Source organism: Charadrius vociferus, unplaced genomic scaffold, assembly GCF_000708025.1.
Source record: "Charadrius vociferus isolate BGI_N301 unplaced genomic scaffold, ASM70802v2 scaffold257, whole genome shotgun sequence".
Classification (NCBI taxonomy): Eukaryota; Metazoa; Chordata; class Aves; order Charadriiformes; family Charadriidae; genus Charadrius; species Charadrius vociferus.
The window spans coordinates 1,858,242-1,872,968 of NW_009649473.1; the positions used below are offsets into that span (position 1 = coordinate 1,858,242).

At 40.5% G+C, this 14,727-nt stretch overlaps 1 protein-coding gene across 1 annotated transcript in view; it reads left to right on the forward strand.

Annotated features, from left to right (window-relative positions):
• TMEM43 (transmembrane protein 43) overlaps nt 1-13,291 on the forward strand; it is a 15,111-nt gene extending 1,820 nt beyond the window's left edge. The window contains exons 2-12 of the mRNA XM_009889890.1: nt 712-861; nt 1,931-2,065; nt 2,761-2,855; nt 4,911-4,960; nt 7,225-7,294; nt 9,115-9,185; nt 9,351-9,472; nt 10,098-10,172; nt 10,254-10,355; nt 11,883-12,000; nt 12,981-13,291. Coding sequence (XP_009888192.1) covers nt 712-861; nt 1,931-2,065; nt 2,761-2,855; nt 4,911-4,960; nt 7,225-7,294; nt 9,115-9,185; nt 9,351-9,472; nt 10,098-10,172; nt 10,254-10,355; nt 11,883-12,000; nt 12,981-13,183 — 1,191 coding nt within the window. The 3' untranslated portion in view covers nt 13,184-13,291. The remainder of the gene's footprint in view (nt 1-711; nt 862-1,930; nt 2,066-2,760; nt 2,856-4,910; nt 4,961-7,224; nt 7,295-9,114; nt 9,186-9,350; nt 9,473-10,097; nt 10,173-10,253; nt 10,356-11,882; nt 12,001-12,980) is intronic.
• The last annotated feature ends 1,436 nt before the right edge of the window (nt 13,292-14,727 follow it).

Here is a 14,727-nt window from a genome sequence, read left to right on the forward strand (position 1 = left end):
TGTGCGGCCGCTCCCCGGGTGGCCCGTCTGAGGCGAGGGGCCCTGGGCAGCGCCTCGGGCAGCGGAGGGGTCGCTTTCACGTCCCGCCTGGCATCTCGAGATGAGCACAAGAGAAGCCTCATCTCCTTTCTTGTATACGTGTGCTACTCTGAAGTTGCTTCTTGGTTGTTCTCCACAGCTAGCATACATACGGAGTGCTGGTATATATAAACCCCTGGGCTTTCACGCTTTAATGTGGCATGGGCAACAGCAATTTTGGTTTAGGCTATCTCTTTTTGTTGCCTGAGATGCAACTATTTTAAAGTATGCAGGCACTTTTTCCCTGGTGAGGTAAAACATAACTTGTTATTTATAGCTATGTTTTAGCTGGTCTGGAATTCAGGAGCATTACTCAATTTGTCATGGCCTGAATGCAGGGTGTGGACACCAAATAGGGAACCTAGAGACAGACTGAAGAAAGCTTGAAGGAACATGTTGAACCACTATAATAGAAATTGTTTTTTTTCCCATCAGGCTTGAGTTTTATTTATTGACTGTATTTCTGGTATCAAAAGTGTGATGAGGTATTTAATAAGTGTGGGAAAGTTTTGGTCCAGGGCAAGAAGTGCTACTCTGTAGAGCAGCAGTATTAACAAAGCTAAAAGACTTATTTTGAAACAGAATGCTTTCCCCTTTCACACCAATATTGCATTTTTGGTTTATCTCCAACAGTTCTCTGACACAGGCAGCAGAAAAGAACATGTTAGAATCACAACTGAGTCCAAACCAGGGTTCCTGGAGAGGCTCAGCGAGACTTCTGGAGGCATGTTGATGGGGCTTGTGACATTTCTTCTGTCTTTCTACCTTCTTTTTACCAATGAAGTAAGTAAAATACTGTCAGTGTTTGTACACAGTTATAAAATGTGACAGCTGAGGTGACGTTCAACTAGTTTTGCATTTATAGGCTTATTAAAATGGTCACGTTAAAGCTTTATTACTTCATCTATGAGAAGAGGACATTATGTCTGAAGGCCCTGGTGCTTTTGCTTGGGATATAACAGAAGAGTGAAATCACAGGGCCACAGATAATATTTCTGTAGAATTGAGTGTAATGGAGATAGTGACAGAGTGTGATGAGAGATAAGATCCAAAATTTGTAAGCTGATGCAGAAACAGACTTTAGTATTATTGAAAGAGGGTTGTGTGAGCCAACCACGTTCTAGTCTTCTCCTTTTCTTGGGATATAACAACATTCACTTCTAGTGTTGTTATAGTTACGTTAAAGGAATTCATATTCCATGTTGCAAAACTGAGAGTGTTATTTATTCTCAGGTTTGTTTTATGTCTTGGTTTTAGATTAAAAAAAATAATTAAAGTAAGCGGGGAATCCTAACACCCTACCGTTGCAAACATACATGCTTTTGGCAGTTTTGGAGTGGGGAAGCAGAATTCTGTGAATTTTCATCTAAGACTTCCTTTTATACCTCTACAAGAGGAAAAAGAACTACTCCTAGTTTTGGTAACTTTGCAGGAAAAAGCACGCCATAACATGATAGTAAGGTAAGGAAAATTCCTGCCAAGTAGTCATATGGGTCTGTGGAAAAAGGACCATAATTGGCATAATTGTTTGCAGTTATTTGTGAACAATGAACAAAGAAAGAGGTGAAGAGCAATAAATTTGGACCCTTGTAGGAATAACCTATGTGTGTTTGAGGAGCTTAGTCAACGTTAATTATCCTGCTGCATGGGTACGAAGCACTGCCCCAAACTGTGTCACCCACAGAGGAAGACACAGTGGAGAATTACAAATGTGTTTTGAGAATATGCCTTGAGGCTGAATATACAAGCGTTCCTTGTGGTCTTCAGATCACTTGTCTGCTAACCTTTTTCACAAAATATTGCTGTGCCATTGATTCTCCACAATGTGATTTTGCTTTTTTTTTGATTGCAGGGACGAGCTTTAAGGACAGCCAGATCTCTTGATGAGGGACTTTCTCTTGTGATCCCTCTTCATAGCATCCACACTGTGTCTCAGCAGAACGAAGGAAGATTAGTGCACTTAGCTGGCGCTCTGAGTACATCTAAGGTAAATAAACCAGTATCTTGAAGATATGAGTGTTTCAATCTTAGAGGGAAGGAAAAGTCTTTGCCAATTAAAACTATGTTTGATAGCCAGGGAGAAGACATGTAGCTTCTCTCCTCCCTGTAAGCATTGTCGGCTACTACCCAAGCTTTGGTTCTTGGCTTGGAATTAGGGAGATGCTGTACAGCCTTGGTTTCCCTACCCCCAAGCAATATGCTACCTCTAGCTGTGTTTACCCTCCCACTGCCTTTGAGGGATAACTTCAATTCCCTTTTGTATAGGGAACCTGTTGTGTATTCATGATATTGTAAAGTCTTTAAGCTCTTGCAGTACAGAGGCTCTGCAAGTTCTGACTTTTCAGTAGCGATGACGTTTTCCATGATCAGCATGCATTGTAGAATTTAACACAGCATGGGAGCTTCCAGTGAAATAAATCTCCCCCTCGTTTAAACATTTAAGCCTGCATACCATTAGTCAGCGTTTCTGCTTTTATTTTTCACTATGGCAATAATTTTTGATGATGATTCTTTAAGTCAGATTTATCAGTGATTTGAAGAGGCGGTCCTTTTTACATTCAGCATTCAACATATACTATGTACAGTGAAATATGTAAATGGGTTTGATAATGAAAGTACAGTGTTTGAGTTTGTGAGGTACAGCATTTATACTGACTTGTATTTTCTTTGATTTTTAAATAGCCTTTGTTTGATCCCAGCTATGGGCTCTCCATCCAGGCTGTCAAACTTAAGCGTAATGTGGAAATGTACCAATGGGTAGAATATGAAGATTCCACGTAAGTGAAAAAAATCTTTAAAAGTTGTTTATAAAGTTGTTTGTTGTGCTCCCAGCCTACTCGCTGGTAGCAGCAAAGGCGTTAACTCTGTGTAAGCACTGCTCAGCAATAACTAAAACAGCACAAATCCAAAATATAGCCCCATACTAGCTGCTATGAAGAAAATTAACTTTACCCCAGCCAAAACCAGCACAAGCTGTTGTCGCAACAGGATCCCATCACTTTTTTTTTCTCTCCCCACCCCTGAACTAAAAAAAACCCCAAGAAGTCTTTACAGCAGGAGACTTCTAGAGCTTTTGGGTATTTTTAGAGAATCACTTTAATTTCCTTGGAGATGTCAGGTCTTGTAGATGGTCAATGCTGCAGAATTTGCGTCTGATAAAAGTTAGGTAACATCCAAGGCCTTTTAGCAAATGTTTCTGTTTCCTGATTTTGTATAACTTCATATGGGGTTTCTTGGCCTCCGTGCTGTGGCTGTAGTTTTTTGTTTTCGTTATTGTTGTCTGATGTTCGGCCACCTCAGAGCCCATTGATCTATTTTCTGGCATGTGTTGTCAACAGAATTCAAAGATCTTTACCAATTTATGAAAAAGAAAAAAAAACCCACTCATATTTTTCCCAAAGACTCAGTTGATTTCTATCCTTTCCAGTGTTCCTAAAGATTCTTCTATTTATTGATGTAGTTTCTGCCTGTCAGGATTTCTGTAAGTCTGAGCCCATAATACTCCCTGCCTGCTAGTTGATTAGCAGAATCAAAACCATTGTCCCAAAATATTTGATCCTGAATTTTTTCAAATAAGACTTTATAATCCTCTTTTTCCTTGCATCTGCTGCCATTCTCTAAAACTTGATCATGGATCCTCAAGCCAATTTTCTTCCCTGTCCTCAAAAAGGAAATACAAAAAGATTTTTGCTGAATCCAGAAACTTAATCATATTTTCCCTTAGCTTTCTTCCACAATGACAACGATTTACTTGTTGGATTTTTTTTGGTTGGTCGGCTGGTTGGTTTTTTTTTTATCTCCCAAAGGGGTCTTAACTTTTGTTAGAAAATTAACCCAACAATTTCAATTATGAATTCTAGAATAAACTCTGATAAACCCATTGACCCCAAAACTGCCTGGTTGATACCTATAGCCTAACATACACTAGAATATTTCAAAGCAGTTAAAAAATCCTGTTGTATCCAATTGAATCTAGAAGTCAGATTCTCTTCTCAGACTTGTAGACACTTGAGACTTTTTGGCACATAACTCTGAGGGAAATCTCTTTTATTTCTTTCATACTTCATACGTGTGCAAATTGAAGTACTTCATTAAACCAAGACATGATTTCTTGATTTTTTAGAAGACACTGCTACCCCTTATCCTTAATAATCAAAAGCCAATATTAATTTCTAGCTGTGAAAGTAAACTGCAAATTTTAGTTGCTTGAGAGACACTCAGGTTAGTTTATAATAGGCGATATTGCAGTCTGGGTGCCTTTTCAACAGGATTTACAAAACTGTAATGAGATGTTAGCTACTCTGCTAATAGTTGGAAGCAGAAGGGGAAAAACGTTTCTGTTATTTATAATTCCCCTGACAGTAGTATAAAAGTTATTAGCTATTATGTAGGTCTGACTCCCCAGAACTCACGTTCCAGGTTTCTTTTGTGTTATACACAAAAAAAGTGTTGGAGGTTGTGGAGGTGGGAAAAATAACTTCTCAGTTTTAACATGGTTATGGTGCAGCATCTATAAAAAACTTGTTGATTTAGGTCAGCTTGTCGCACTGTCTTTAATACTGGTTGTTCCACATTGATCTAGTCAACACCTCCTTGTTGGCAACATGGGAATAAAAGGGTTGTGGCTCTTTGGCATTTGTGTGCAGTTTTCTCCTAGTACAGAGAATCTATGTCTTCAGAATAGGTAGTTCAGAGAAGAGTTAGTTTACTTGTAAAGATAAGTTTGTGTTGCCAGTGAGCAATATGTGCATTTCATTTGTAAAGTGTATTCTGCCCTGAGCAGGGGTGTGTGTGCACTGTTTTGGTTCTCATCCCACCCGTTTTCTCTGCAGGGAATATGAAGAGAATGGTGAGATTAAGAAAGAGACAAAATATTCATACAGTAAGTTGATCAACAGAAAGTCCCTTTCCTGTTATGCATGTAACTCTGGACTTTTATGTGTGCATATTTTGATTTTTGTTGTAAACCCTGTATTTTCTTATTGGGAAAGAAAGGAAAGGAATGTAAAGAAGTAAGCAAAAATTCTGTTTCCTGATCAAATGGGCAGGACCTTCCTGTCTTGAAGTAACTGAGGTGAAAGGAGGTGTGCTGTTAGCAAGCAACTACTACAGAAAGTCTTGTCTTGGAACTCCTAGAGGTTCAGAGCAGCATCCAGGGATAGGATGCTCCGGAGATAGGACCCATAAGGTCCTCAGTGACAGGAGATGGGCAGAGATGGGAGTGTGTTCAAAGGTATGGCTGAGATTACTCTTCACAAGTGGAGTAATTGGGCATATGTAAGGCGTGAGCAGAAGAGAATATATAGGGAAGAACAGTGTGGCTCCAGCCTATAAGACAGCCTGTTGAAAGTCTGTTTAGCTGTTGATACCAGGTAATGAAAACCATCAGCACCTTCTGAAGTGCGCTGTTGCGTTTGCCAAATGCTTTTTTGGCAGGAGCAGAACTGAGAGTATTATTCTGATCTACCCAGTGGCGGAAAAATACTCTGAGTCATCATATATCTGGAGATTGGTCTCTGTGCTTCATTTATCTCTGATTAAAGCACATGGATATGTAACGTGGGTGTGCAGCAGTTTCTGGGTGTGATCATAAAAATACCCCAGCTCAGTGAAGCATGGGACCCTGCAGCATGGAGATGCATAGGGAGCAAAGCTAGTGGTTGTGAGCTGTGAAAAACAGCCTTATGGTGGCAGGGAACAAAAAGAAATGCCTTTTAAAAAAACAGCTGCCCTCTCAAGATTGATGGATTCTGTCCAGTAAAAGCCTGTGTGTTCCTAGATGTGGTAGGTTGGCAGCCAAGGGCCCACACAGCTGCTTGCTTACCTTCCCCCTCAGCGGGACTGGGGAAGAGATTGGGAAGAACAGGAATGAGAGAGCTTGTGGGTTGAAATAAAGATAGGGAGATCGCTTACCAATTTTACCATTTCATGGGCAAAACACTTGACTTGGGGAAAATTAACTGAATTTATTACCCATCAAAATAAATATTTTAATTACTGATTAGGGTGTTGGATAAGCACATTTGCTCTCACCCTTTCCCAGGCTCAACTTCACTCCAGACTCCTTTCCCCTTGCCTGCCTCTCCGCCCCTCCCCTCGCCTTCCCTTGTTATCGCCCCAGGTTACACTCACTCCCTGTAGTGAAGCAGAGATCATGTGGGCGGTGGGGGTGGGTTTACAGTCAGTGTGTAGTGTTTTCTCTCTGCCTCTCTTTCCTTCTTGTGCTTTTCCCATGCACCAGCATGGACTCTCGCCATGCTGTAGTGAATATCTGCTCTGCTGCGGGGCACCTCCTCCTCTGACTTTGGTGTTCTCACTGTTGTTTCTTACTCCCTATTGTTCCCTCCCTTCCCCATTTGGTGTTTTCTGCCATTTCTTAAATATATTTTCACAGAAGTGCCCCAAACTTCACTGATGACTCAGCTGTGGCCTGCAGTGGGTTCGATGTGGATCCAGCTGTGTTCAACACTGGGCAGCCCCTGAGGCCACAGAGGCCACCATTGCAGCCCCCGACACTACCAAAATCTTGCCATGTACCCAATACACCAGAATATCCTTTAGAATGATCCCTACTCCACTGTTTAACCATACTCCTTTTCCTTCCTCTCTACTACTTCATGGAATCAGAGCAAGCTATATTTAATACGGAACCTGCTCAAAAAAGGGAATTATAAGAAACCTACTGGAATCTGTCCTGGGAATGCAGGAAGGCTGCTGTGGCCTGAACAAAGGCAACATTATGCATTTTTGACGGGGGCATATAGAAGTACCACCTCTATCTGTTGCTTGGCTGCACTGAAATTGGCTAGTTCCAGCAGAGCTCACAGCCTTTCCTCACAAAACCATATTATTCCCAAAGAGTGGAGTTAGGAATCAAACCCAACAGCAAAGCTCCCACTGAGCAAAGTCAAGTTACAATTTTATCACTAAAATCCTTTTTTTCTAAATCATGCCATTCCTCATTAATAAGCTGAGAAAATGGATTTAAGTATTAGTCCAGACTATCACATACATATTTTGATGTAGATGTTATTTCTGCAAGTCTAACTTAGAGGTGATTCATTGATTGAAAGGTGTCTTCAATAACTAAGATCTGAGTGGCAGTTTTTCCTGTTTTCTCCTCAACTTTCATGTCATTTTCTTTAGACACTGAATGGAAATCGGAAGTTGTGAACAGCAGAAACTTTGATCGAGAAATTGGACACAAAAACCCTAGGTAATGTAGCACCTAGCACAGTCCCTCTAGATTCTGTCACTGTATCTGATCAAAGATGAAAGCTAAATGGCTGATCTTCATGACACAGTGAAGTAGGTGGAAACTGTTGGTCTTTTGGTAGTCGGGAGAACTAAGGCATTTGAGAGATTTGAGCAGTTCAAAGCTGCCTGGTGGAACCAGATTTAAGCTTTCCATTAGTAATAGCTGGATGTCAGGCTATTATATTACCTCTGGACCATGTGGTCTCCATGTAGGAGAACTTGAATGGGTTCCTTTCTGACTTCTATTGTCTGTTAGTGCAGTCTATTACTAACGCTTTTCTTTATTACAAGTACAGGGTTAGAACAGCAGGCATGCCATAAGCTTGTCATGCCACTTGCATGCTGCTTTTTCTAAGCTAGCATGCATGAGCTCACAGACTTATTTGTGGCAATCACCCATATATAATATTTCATATGTCTCTCATATATCTCTGTAGTTACACCACAATGTGCCATTTTAAATGCTAAGTTTTAGCTTGCTTGACATTCTCACAGCACCTGCTTGGTTCCTTAGGATGCAGGATGCCATCTGGCAAAAAACATCACGTGTGAGTGAAAAATACAGCTGGAGAGATAGTAGGACCAGGATTTCAACAAAACTTGGAACTTTGCAAAATCTCCAGAACTTTGTTTTAGTTCTGTGGGCTCATCCAAATACACTGTCCTTTATTTGGAAGTACTACTTCCAAAAAGGGAAAGCAAAGAGCTATGTGTTTTTGATTATAAGTCCCAACTAGCAGACTTGCATAGACAAGAGATAATGGAAAAAAGGACGCACCGATGGCATGCCTGCTTTGTCTGTCCTCCCCACGCACACTTTTTTGTTAATGAAAATTCTCCAAGCATTCTCCAGTAAACGCAAATCTCCAATTGAGAGTAAGAAACACTTTTGATTTAGTGCTATTGCAGGACCTGATTTTAAAAGTGCAGGTAAGAACATTTCATCTGAGTGTATTGGTACAAATCAAGGAGGCTGAGCGTAACTGTGGTGGATCCTTGCGTGAGATGGCATGGTGTGTGCAGACATGATGAACTTTAGAATTCATGCCTAGCATTAATGAGATTCTATTTTAAGTGTGTACTACATGTCTTCTTGCTCCGTCCATCCATCTTTTCTTTTTATGCAACTTAGACATCTGTGAAAATTAAATCTGTTGTTTACTGCCAAGGAGATTCTAGTAGTACGACTTATGAGAATGAAGTCAAGTCTGTAAGTAAAGGATTCCTGAGTTTGGTATTTAATTAACTTGGCCATGATGTAGAAGTACCTTTATATGGAGAACTTTTATGATTTAGGTTTCTTAATTTAGCAGGTAAGATCTAGCAGTTGACAGCGGAAGCTAAATAAATTCAGGCTAGAAATAAAGTGCATTTATGAGTGTAGTTAAGTATTGCAGGAATTCATCTAGGAATGTGGTTAATTCATTGTCACTCAAAACCTCTGTATCACCACTGAACAGCTTCCTGAGAGCTGAACTCCATTTCAGCCCATGATAGGTTCAGTACAGAAAAAACTAGTGAAACCCTACAGCGTGAATGGAAGGTCAGGCCAAGAGATGAGACAGTCATATCTTGTCTTAACTTATTTTAATGGCTCCAACACTAAAGTCTGGACACAGTTTCTCGATGGATTTGTTTTCACATCATGACAGCCATTTTGCTCTTTGAGTTTCTCCGGATGTTTGACATAGTACCTTTTATGTGCTGTATATTACATACTGCAAAACAAAAGTTTGATCATAAGTCTGGGACTAATCAGGGACTCTCTCTGTTCCTCAGTGCCATGGCTGTGGAGTCTTTCACTGCTGTTTCTCCTAACGTCCAGGTTGGCAGCTTTGTTCTTTCCAAGGGTGAGAATTGTTTTGTACTGGCTTTGTGTCTGCTGGTGTATCAGCAGCGGACTTTGGTTCTTTCCACAATGGCAGTCATTTCAAATGATAATCAGGAAGCCAGCCAGCAAATTGGCTTTTCCAAGTTAGAGACTGGACCTGAGCTTGTTTCTTTATTCTGCTTAGGTCTTGTGGATAAAATTGATGACTTCAAGCAGTTGAGCTTGTCAAACCTTGAGGATCCACATGCTGATGTTACCCGAGGAGGAGATTATTTTTACCACAGTGAGAACCCCAGGCGTCCAGAAGTAAGACAAGAAAGATAAACCAAAGCAATGATGACTATTTTGTGAAAAAGAAAGTTGGGGCGTGACCCATTTCTATTTAAATATGTAGAAATTGGAGTGCAGACCATCACATAGGATGAGACCCTTCATACAGTCCTTCAGCATGAGTGCTTCTCTTGCAGGAAGCTTCTGATCCTGCTTCTTTGTCTTCTGTTTTCTTGAGTCTGCCATGCTTTTAAATGGAAAGACATGGGATGGTGCTGGGCAGTGGGTTCTACCTCTGCCTTGCTCTACTGAACCGAGTACAATGAAATAGTAAATAGTGTTGTCAGCTTGTGCTGCCTGCCCTCCTCTGCCACAAGATGAAATGACAAGGGATGAACATAGGATCTCACTGGTGTTAATGTGCTCCTGCAGCTAAATCAGAGGAGGTATTGCAAAACAGCATTTGAGCTGTCCTGTTTCAGCTATCAGCTAGGCCTGAAAAAGGTAAAGCTTGGAAATCATTCTGGGTGTCCTCTGGATTGACATAAACATTCAGAAAAAGTGTTGATACATAATGGGTGTTGCCATGCAAAGTTGTCTTTCCTGTGATTTTCCTTGGTAAAGAAGTCTTTCTTGACTTCCAATATTCTCTTGTTTGTAGGTAGGAGATCTTCGTGTCTCGTTCTTCTATGCAGGTCTGAGTGGAGATGACCCACATTTGGGCTCTGCTGATAAGGTGAGTCTTCAGCTGTTTCTGTATTTTGCAAACTCTGTTCCCAACTCTGTAACCAGTAAATATTGTTCTCTTTCTTCCAAGGTGACTGTAATTGCTCGCCAGCGAGGTGATCAACTGGTTCCATATCATACCAAGTCTGGAGATGTCCTGCAGATTCTCTACCCTGGGGATCTCTCTGTGGAGGTGAGATACCACACTGTACTAGTGAAGGGTTAAAATTGGAGATAGTAGTGCAGAAACAGCAGAGGAATAAGCTTTCATTCTCCTTCAGACCTGCTCTAGAGGAGGAGGTGCTCAATGTAAACATTGGCTTTTTTCTCTCCTTTTTCTAGGACAACACATTAGCCAGTGTTTGCCTTCCAGGTTTCTGCATGTTGTTTATGTTGCCGCAAAACACCGTGCTTCGCCCACTAGCAGTACATAATTTGGCTATAGCTGTTCCTGATGTTTGGGGTTTTTTTTTAATTTTAAAAAGGAACTGTGGCTGAAGTAGCTATATATTTATTTTTTTAAATCCCCTTGTGTTGCTGAACATCCTTTGCTTTAAATGCTGGTTTTGTGCCTTCTCATTTTGCTTTTATTTGCTCTTTGGTAGTTTCCCACTTACACATGCAAGCACGTGCTTTTGAAAAGATCGTATGTAAAAATAGTAAAAAGCAGGCTTTAATTAAACAAACTGTAGCAGCTATCCTCTCTTCCGCTTCTAATAACAGGAGTTTAGACTTGTTTGAAATATTTATTGCTGTTCTGACTGAGAAAGAACCTTCAGGCAGAGCATTACGCTCCAATAAATCCTGCATGCTCCAGCAATTTGGTGATTCATTTATTCCTTTTAGTAGGTTTGTTTCCATTAACGATTGTTTCATGCCCTGCTGCAAAAATCCCAGATGTCAAGAATTTACAGGAGCTCCCAAAAGCAGTTTAAAAGGCTTTTGTTTTGAGTTGAAAGAGAGGAGCAGGAGAGAATCAGCTCTCTGCTGTGAGCTCTGAATCGTCGTTAGACAGAATTTTAGTTCATTGGAAATTAACTCACTATAAATGAATAATTCACAGAGTACCTGTATGTACAAGTAGTCAATCAGTCATACGTGTCTTTTCCAATTAAGTGCTTTATTATGTCTTAGCCATCTTCATGTGCACATTTTTTAAAGCCAGAGGGGCATACAACCCATTTTGAAAAAAATCTTACTCAGAATTCTTGCAAACAGATGCTTTGCTTTGCCTGATGCAATATACACATACCTTTTATCCTTTCTTCCCTGCATACTGCTTGCTTGCTTTCATATAACTTTTCTTCAGGCACCGGTGGATATCATTGCCTTTTCTCTCTTCCTCCAAACATAGTGAAGTCAGATCATTCCTTCTTGTTATGTTTACGTATCAGTGTATTATTTTCCACAGTAATGTTGAATGTATCCATTTGCAGCAAAACCTGCGTGCTTCCTGCCTGTGGTTATGTGTCGAATGGTGCTTGTCTAGCTGTGTTAATTTAGAAAAATGCTGGGTTTTGTTGTGCTGCACTTTGAAGTCTCTTGTAGTGTGCAGCAATACTGCACAAAAAGACCCTGCAGGATGAGCTGCAATATATCTTCTATGAGAGAATTTGTACTCCTAAAATGCTGTTGGCTCTGATTTGCTCATAATACACTGGAATCGAGGATCTCAAAAGAAATGGAGAAACAGGCTGCATATAATGGTGTTTGCTTTCAGGAGGTGTTTCAGAAAGAGCATGAGAGTAACACCATGAAGACCTGGGCCCTCCGTGCAGCAGGCTGGCTGGCGATGTTTGTAGGCATCAGCCTAATGACCCGAATTTTTTACACTTTGGGTAAGTTTTTTACAGAAAGCTAAAACACTATAATCATAATCCCTAGAGATGTCTTCTCTTGTTCATATATGCAATGAATTAATTTGGAGGTCAGGAGGAACCTGGTTTGAACTCAGATTGGATTTGATCTGGAATTTACTATAGGCAATTGCAGGTAAACAGGACCCCTGAACCAGACAGTTGCTTTGTGAACGTTAAAAAAAAATAAATAACGCACAAATATCTATTGCCAGTCTCAGAAGATCCCAGCCCAGTGCTTACCAAAATCAGAAGCCAAAACACACGTTGGGCTGGTTCTTTCAAGTCTAACTCAAGTTGCTGCAATCCAATTACTTTCTACACCGATACACAAGTGGCCCCCCCATCAGGTCTTAATTAGTAGTTGTATAGTAACATGTCTTTGTGTCTGGTTATTCTACACTACTGTGAATACACAGCAAAAATGGTTTTCGTTTATCCTTTTAGTGTAGAAAAAAGTTGGAACAAAAACTTAGAGAAAAGCAGGACGGTGTCTCCAACTTGTATAAACTTCAAACATCAAAGCTATTGTTTGCTTTGTAGTGGTTCACTCTTTTTTTTCTTATTTACTTATCTGTATACATGCTACTGCAACATTTATTGTTGCCAGAAATTAATTTTTGTGCTAGTATATTGCATCATTTGCCCTAGACTTGGGCATAGCTGCGAGGCTATCACTTTACTCTGCCTCTCAAGCCTTGGACAAGACTTCAGACTTAATTTTGGTTTACTTCCTGTCTGAAGAGATGAGGATATCATTGTCTTTGATGTTCAGCTATTGCCTAATTATCAAATGCCTTGATGATACTCTGCTGAAATGCCTTATCCAGTGCTCTTGATAAATAATTTGGGTCTGTCTTTTGATTCCAATCGTTAGTATGCAAATCCTAGGCATGAATAAGACTTCCTTTTGAACTATCATCTTGTCAACTGCTTTATCCCTTGTTTAATTCTTTCTGCAGTGGACTGGTTTCCTGTTGTGAGAGATCTTGTTAACATTGGATTAAAAGCATTTGCCTTCTGCGTAGCCAGTTCACTGTCGCTCCTGACCATTTCCATCGGCTGGCTCTTCTACCGCCCTCTCTGGGCGTTGCTGATCGGGTTGCTCTCTGTAGTTCCAATTGTGGTTGCAAAATCTCGTGTTCCGCCAAAGAAGCAGCAGTGAGAAGGAGGTGGTCGGGTTTTGCACTGAATCCTGGTTAGAAATTTTTCAAGTGCATTTCTGTCCCGGTTACTGCAGCGTGCTTGCGGCATATCACAGTTCAGCAGTGTGCACCGTGTGTGCTCATGTTTACATATTTCTGCTGTAACAAGTACTTGAGATTAGAGACTGTCTTGTCTTTTTTTAAGCCTCTGTCCACCTAGCTAGAGTCTGGCTTCCAGGGGTGCCCTCCCTACACTACACTGGGGTTTTTCTGTAAGTATACACAATTCAGTACAAAATATATGTCTTCATTTATGAAATCCAGTTATGACCATCAGAAGAAATGTGTTTCCCATACCAAAGGAACTTAACTTGAACATACATAGAAGCAAATGTTTGATACAAATGGTACTGAAGTAGAGATCTGAGTTATAAATCATAAATGTTTTGAGAAGTAGTAATTACTTTATTAGCCTTAATTATTTTCATTCTTCTGGTATTTGAATGTTGTCAATTCAGTCTCGTGGCTTGGTTGCTCTGGTAAAAGCAGGAATACTGAGTAAAGGTTATAGGAAGTGCAGGTGGTCTCATGCATGCAGCTGTCATGCATTGGTGATACTGTGCACTCTTCCCACTGCTCGCTAATACCAACTTTTTCTCCATCAATGAAGAATTGTGCTCCACTGGGGAGAAAAACAGGTGTTGGACTGCTGTTTTACCAATGACGCACGAAACTAACCGGAAGTACCGTATGAGAGATGAAGATACAATTTTCTACAGAAGTGCTGAGCTTTTGTATATTTAATAAAGTACAATTTTCAAAAGGTTGGTCTATAGGCTTCTTTTTTTACTACATTTAAGTATTGCATATTTCATGTCCTGGAATAGTGTCCAGGTATGTGAAGGATTAGTTTGTAGCTTTCACGTGAACTAGTTTTCTATTGCTGGTTGAGATAAATGTGCAGTTGGGTTTTGTTCAGCCTGCAAATGTTTCCTCATTTTGGGAAGGAAGTTCCCAATAACAGCAGAGCTGCCATCTGGTCTTTACACTTCGATATGATTGAAGGCTGACTCCAGCTTACCATGGGTTTACTCCCCATTTCTGACTACTTAAGTAATAGTAACTTCCTTGCCTCCATGATTATTGGAAAAATATGATGCTTCAACCTGACTGGATACAGCATCTTTTGTTTTTAGGGAACCGGGGCTTTACCTATGTGTTCAGCAGCTTAGAATATTTTTGTCTTACATACTAGTGCGTGCACAGGAGTGATGTAAAATAAAGATAGACTCCTGTAACAGAAGGAACGTCATGTTTCCCAGGATAGGTGCGCTGTTGGAACCAAGGCTGGCTTTCGTTGCACATAAACAAACAACATTTCTATAAGGACAACTGAAGCAGTATTTTTTTTGCTTTCTTACCAAAATCTGATATATGTACCTGATTTGTCAATCTTCCCTTTCTGCTTTGGTCTCCCTTAAAGCATGTTTACTCTTTCAGCTTTTGCATGCTGAGGTTAGGAGAGCTGCCTCCCTGCGCAGCTGAGGAGCAGGATCCTGCCCTC